This window comes from Nansenia antarctica, assembly GCF_963989245.1.
Source record: "Nansenia antarctica genome assembly, chromosome: 2".
NCBI classification, from domain to species: Eukaryota; Metazoa; Chordata; class Actinopteri; order Argentiniformes; family Microstomatidae; genus Nansenia; species Nansenia antarctica.
This window is the reverse complement of record NC_137675.1, coordinates 4,073,050-4,079,794: the sequence shown is the minus strand read 5'-3', so window position 1 is coordinate 4,079,794 and position 6,745 is coordinate 4,073,050. Positions and strand designations below refer to the sequence as shown.

The window sequence follows — 6,745 nt, the reverse complement described above, 5'->3', positions numbered from 1 at the left end:
CTCTCCCACCAGTAGCCGTGACGACCAGGCAGACGACCCCCCGGACCCCCCCGCGTCGCGCCGCCCCCAGGAGGACAACAACACCTCCTCCTCCTCCGCCCGCCGTCGCCAGGGGCAACAGTCCCCCCTCCTCAGCCCCACGCCCCCTGCCTCGACTCCGCCCACCCGCTCCCCGCAGGCCCCCCCCCCGGGCCAGGCCACGCCCCCGGCCACACCCACCTCGGCCGCCCAGACCGCCCTGGACCAGCAGAGGGAGCTGGCGAGACGCAGAGAGCAGGAGAGGAGGAGGAGGGAGGTGGTGGGTCACACACACACACACACACACACACACTATACACACACACACTATACACACACACACACACACACTATATACACACTAGAGGAGAGGAGGAGGAGGGAGGTGGTGGGTCACACACACACACACACACACACACACACACACACTAGAGGAGAGGAGGAGGAGGAGGGATAGATAGACAGACAGACAGACAGATAGATAGATAGATAGATAGATAGATAGGCAGACAGACAGACAGACAGACAGACACACAGTCAGATGAATAACTGATCTACATTTCTTGATGTCGCCCCTGTAATTGGAGGCCTCAGTCTAAAATGAAGGGGTATGATTGGCACCAGAGGTGGGAGTAAGTCATACATAAGCCAGTCACAAGTCTTAACCTTCAAGTCTCAAGCAAGTCCCAAGTTACTGTGGTGAGATTCAATAAGTCAAGTGGAGTCCCTGCTAAGTCAAGCAAGTCACAAGTCATATGAATGATTGATATGATTCTGATGATCTACCCCAGTGTCTACATTTAAATCAGTTAGCCTAATAGACAGTGGTCATGAAAAGTTGAGTTTTATTTTAAACATTATTTTATTTTTTTACACTTTGTGGCAATCAATAACAAGAATAGTGTATAAACTAAAAACAAGTACGGTATACAAATAAATACATATTGCCTAAAATGTAAACCTTACTGACATTACTAAAGATTACATGAAACTATTCTAGTATAATGGTTTTAGTATGCCACTAAATACCGACATTACTAAACATTAGGGTACATCAAACCATGAAAAGTTATAAAAATTATTCAAGTATAATGAGTTTTGTCAAGCATGAACTGTAACTTTTATGGGACATGCTTTTTGTCTTATTTTGTCCATATCCACACTAGCTAGCGGCTGGTAGCGATCTTGCTGCCTAGAAACGTAAGGTGAATAGCCACTTACAATGCTCTGCAGTTGCAAAAACATTTATTTGATAGTACTTTGTCACTCAATTGTGAGCGAGAGGGTCGCATTATCATCACGTTCAACTGGTGCACTTGATGCAGGTACTGCTATAACTATTGCCACCTTGAACACAGACATAACAGCTTAAACGTAACCAGCCAATAAGTTAGCAAAAAAGACACCTTCACTTAGCTACCTTTCTTTGTGGGTTTTCTAGTGACAGATGAAGTTGGATGTTGTGGTGGTGGTCGTGTCACAGATTTCTGAGCTGTAGACTTTTCATAACGCTGCTCACTTGTTATTACCGTTGTCGACAAAATAATCACTGTCCTGTAGGTTGCTAGGTAACAGGTTACGCTCATTGCACTAGAAGTCACCCAATCGTGTTTCAAAACAAAACATTCTAACTTCTCAATATGTAGAATTGCTAAATATAATTGCTAAAATTTAATTTTGAGTCCTTTCAAGTCATGTATCTCAAGTCTAAGTCAAGTCTTAAGTCATGAATACCAAGTCTAAGTCAAGTCTCAAGTCATGAATACCAAGTCTAAGGGCCAATCCCGATTCCCTTTTCTACCCCTATGGCTCGTTTTCGAGTGTGACTCGATTCGAAGCCAAGGCCTTCGAACAGAGCCGCAAGCCATAGGGGTTGAAATCTACCCCTATGAATTGGGACAGCCCTTCATGACGTCAACAACAGTGGTTTAAATAGACGCGGTACGGGTGACGCGTTATGTTGCCGGCGAATTCTCACATCTCGCAATGCCCTCTTCAGCTGTGTTTATTTCTGTTGCGTGTGCTATACAGATCTTTTTTCGTTTGTTATCAACACACTGTAGTGTTTAGACGTTCCTTTTTTAGTCTCTTCCGTCAGCGATGTCTTTTTTGTGGACATCGCAATAATGACAATGAATGACTCCAACCAAAACACAGAGTATTAACCAGATCTGTCAGCGCACGATGTTCCTCCAAAGATACCCGTGACTCAATCCTCAGCCACCACATACACACGAGTCCATCAGTAGTCATAAAGCGTTGTCCAAAAATCACGTTACCAAGCGCCTTTCCAAAAATCAATACATCATAGTGGTGGTCAAAAACGTAGAAAGAGGATCTCTTGGGGACGCGGCCACATTTGCCCGTGAAGGAGAGATGACAAATAAGCGGAAACATTTCTCAGTAGAGTCGAACGGTGATAGATCATCATACTTTACGCGTATCCTTAACTGTAGTTACATTTCGCGTGTCATATGCCATTAGACATGGAAATATGTCAATGCGCGGCTGTCATGCACAAATCAGCTTGTAACGTTAGACACACAGCACATCGGCATAATAACGTTTTGTTGTTGTTGTGCTTGTTATAAAGAAAAGGTCTATAATGCATTGAAATGACATTAGTACATCAGACATTAGACATCAGACATGGAAATATGTCAATGCGCGGCTGTCATGCACAAATCAGCTTGTAACGTTAGACACACAGCACATCGGCATAATAACGTTTTGTTGTTGTTGTGCTTGTTATAAAGAAAAGGTCTATAATGCATTGAAATGAATGATACAACCCATTAATAATATTACATAATAACAACTGCTCGGATTAGATTGCGGGTGCCATGGAAATAGGTAAAAATGCGCATCATGTACAAGTCAGCCGAACGTTTGACAGATAACTTTACATATGTGTACCATCATCCACTGTCAAACGCCACAGGTAATAATTGATTTATGATTGTACATCTCTGAAATGCTCGACTGTCATGCAGCGTTGCGTTACTGTAACGTTAGACACAGCACCGACATAAAAGCGATTTTTGGGTTATGCTTGTTATAAATAAAAGGTCTATAATGCATTGTAATGACATTAAACTAAGACAATAAGATGGTTATCATAATTTTTCAAATCTTTATTAATAAGTAATTACAGAGAAAGTAAAATGACATTTCCGCATTGAATAGAGCGACATAAGATTTCTGTAGATGATTCGCAATGCATCCTGGAATCAAGGGGTAGCGTACCCCTATGGCTCCGAAGCTAGTCTGGTCCTGGAATCGCTCGAAACGAAGTCATAGTTAGCCCTCGAAATGAAGCCATGGCTCGATGAAATATTAATTGGGATAGCCCTCCCCCTAAACGTGAACGCGCAAATCGAGCCATAGGGGTGAAAACGAAGGGCTAGGGGTGAATTGGGACAGAGCCCAAGTCAAGTCTCAAGTCATGAATACCAAGTCTAAGTCATGTCTCAAGTCATGAATACCATGTCTAAGTCAAGTCGAGTCTCTTATCAATGTTAGTCAAGCAAGTCTCGAGTCCTCAAATTTGCGACTCGAGTCAAGTCATGTGACTCGAGTCCCCCACCTCTGATTGGCACCATCTAATTCCCCTCTCGTCTCTCTTTCTCTCTCTCTCTCCCCCTCTCCATCTCCCTCTCCCTCTCTCTTCCTCTCCCTCCCCCTCCCTCTCTCTCTCTCTCTGCAGATGGCAGACACCATCGACATCAACTTCCAGAGTGACCTGATGGCCATCTTCGAGGAAAACCTGTATTGAGAAAGTGAACGAATGAGAAAGGAGAAGAGGAAGAGGGGGGAGAGAAAGAGAGGGACACAAACTTTGATCTACCCTACCCCCACCATGGCTGGGATGTCACAAACACACACCACACGCACACACACACACACACTCTCTTTCTCTCTCAGTAGAGGAACCGGAGGAACATGGCTTCCGAGATGAAGAGTTGAAGGTGGAGACGGAGGAGAAGTAATACGGCGTTATAGCGCCCCCTAGCTAACCCTAACCCCCCCCCACACACACACACACACACACACACACACCTCTTTGCAATCTCGGATGCGTTTTTTGTGTCTACTCAACGTTTAACGTTGTCGATGCAGTGTTGCCGTGGGCAACAGGGTGAAAACGGACAACGGTCCGCCCGACCGCCACCCCCCCCCCCCCTCCCCCTCGGTGTCTGAAGAGGAACAGAAAGGAGGGATGGTTACGGAGAGGACTGAACTTTTAACAGAAAATAACAGAAAAAAAGGACTGATTTAATTTAAGAAAAGAGTTTTTAAAAAAAAGAAGAAAACGGAAAGAAAAAAAAAATGTAAAAGAAAAAAAAGAAGAAGGAGGAGAAGATGGACCCGGGGCGTTGGTCGGACGAGAGAGAGAGAGAGGGAGAGAGGGAGGGAGTTTTAAATTGGGTGAACGAGAGGATGGACAGATTTCTTTCTCTTTGTTTTTTTTTCTTTCTTTTCTCTTAATCTTGTCTTCTTTTTCTCTCCCTGTTTTTTTATGTTGGGTTGTAAAGCAGGGCGGGGAGGGGGAGGGGGGAGGCAGGGTCAGAGGTCATCTGAGATGTTGTTGTTACTCTCAGGACACAGCGGGACACCTTGGCCCCGTCCCAACACTTTGAAAATGTATCCTTCTTTCCCCCTTGTCTCCCCTCCCTCCTCCCTCCCTGGGGTGATGTAATGGGGCTTTTCCACTACGGTGCTGACCCGGGTCAGCCCGCTTCGGTCTGCTTCTTTTCCCCTTTTCCATTAGTCGTCCCAGGTCGGTTCGGTTCGCTTCGGCTCGCTTCTTTAGCTCCACATCGACCCCAGGGTCCCTCCCCAAGCCCCATTTCATATCCGGATCTTTTTGCCAGGCTGCGTGTGACGTGTGACGCTGCACACCGTTGATTGGTCAATGGAAAATCGTCATCCCAAGTCCATATATTTCTTCACTAACCGCCATCTTGAAATACCACATTCGCTCTAGGAAAATGTCACTACAGTTTCTGTAATAGCTTATTAATAAAGATTCGAAAAATTATGCTGACCATCGTATTATCTTAATTTAATGTCATTTCAATGAATCATAGAACTTTTATTTACAACAAGCACAACACAAAAATCGCTATTATGCACCGTCTTTGTCCGTGAATAACTCCGGCTGTGGAGGTGGTACAAACACAATACTCCTTTGCTAACTTCACCATCTGTCTACGGTCATTTTGAGCCCTTAACCACCGCGCTGACACCCCGAGAAGTTATGCTTTTAACCGTAAACTCGATGAACCGGGAGTTCGCCCGCTGCCGTCCAGCCATTTTCGCCGTTCACTCATGAGTCAAATGCCGGTTTTAACAGGGAATTCGCTCCGCGCTGTGTCCACGGTGATAGGAGTGGAGGATCGACTCCATTCAAAAACTGTTGGATTCCCTGGCTTGTCCTCTTTCCGGACACGTTTGAATTGTTATCCTAACCCCCGGTAAACCGAAGTTATTAACCCGCAAACGGCACCGTGTTTGTCTGTGAATAACACCGGCTGTGGAGGTGGTACAAACACAATACTCCTTTGCTAACTTCACCATCTGTCTACGGTCATGTTGAGCCCTTAACCACCGCGCTGACACCCCGAGAAGTTATGCTTTTAACCGTAAACTCGATGAACCGGGAGTTCACCCGGCCGCTGCTGCTGTGCTGTCCAGCCATTTTCGCCGTTCACTCATGAGTCAAATGCCGGTAGATTCGCGTCTTGTCGGCGTTTCCCGATGATGATACTACAGTTCATAAAGCAGACAAGTGAAGGCAGTGGTTTTAAGGGTTCAAAAAACATGACTTTATTATGTGTACATAGCTTCCTCTCTCTCTCTTTCTCTTTCTCTCCAAAAAAATCACTTGTTGCTGTGTACACCCGGAAGCTTTTTGCCAGGCTGCGTGTGACGCGTAACTCCGCCTACTATCGTCTACTCCTCCTACTAGTCCGAGTCGGTTTGTGTATAATGGAAAACCAGAACTGATCTAAACCGAACTGGGCCGACCTGACGCGAACCGAACTGGGCCGACCTGGGCTGCTGATGGAAAAGCCCCATAACACAGTTGGATGGTGAAAGCTTCCCTGATACAGCCTTCGCAAAATCGCAAGAAATGTCTTGAGAAGTCCCTTCAATGAAGGGAGGGAGGAAAGAAGGATGGAAGATGCATTTTTAAAGTGTTGGAACGGGGCCCTTGCCTTACAGCTCTGACCTGTAAAACACACAATACAGATTATACATATATATATATATACATAGATACATAAATATATATTATATACAACGAAAAGTTAAAAAAATAAAATAAAAAATAAAAAAGATGAGAAGAATTGGGTTACGTTGAGAGCACAGCTCATCTTTGCGTTCTGTTGCATTTTGTTTTGATTTTGTAGAATTTACTGTAAAAAAATAATAAAAGTAAATTAATAAAAAGAAAAAAGAAAAATGAAAACTTTTTTTTATGATTCTATTAAAATGTTTTTTTTTGTCCTGTTTCTTAACCTCCCTCATCTTCTGTCCACCTGAACTCTGCCAAAACCCATCTGGAGTGCTGAAAGTTAATTCTTTCTTTTTTTTTTTTGTTAAACATACAAATGCATATTTCTTTTCACTTTATATTAAAGAATGTTTTTATTTTATTTTTTTTCATTATTTAATTTCCTTATTTCCTCCTAAATCCAACAATTTGCTCTGTAAAAGTAAA

At 44.0% G+C, this 6,745-nt stretch overlaps 1 protein-coding gene across 1 annotated transcript in view; it reads left to right on the top strand.

Annotated features, from left to right (window-relative positions):
* Positions 1 to 4,134, top strand: part of LOC308151821 (bromodomain-containing protein 4-like) — a 33,164-nt gene extending 29,030 nt beyond the window's left edge. The window contains exons 18-19 of the mRNA XM_080524711.1: positions 13 to 298; positions 3,725 to 4,134. Coding sequence (XP_080380837.1) covers positions 13 to 298; positions 3,725 to 3,793 — 355 coding nt within the window. The 3' untranslated portion in view covers positions 3,794 to 4,134. The remainder of the gene's footprint in view (positions 1 to 12; positions 299 to 3,724) is intronic.
* The last annotated feature ends 2,611 nt before the right edge of the window (positions 4,135 to 6,745 follow it).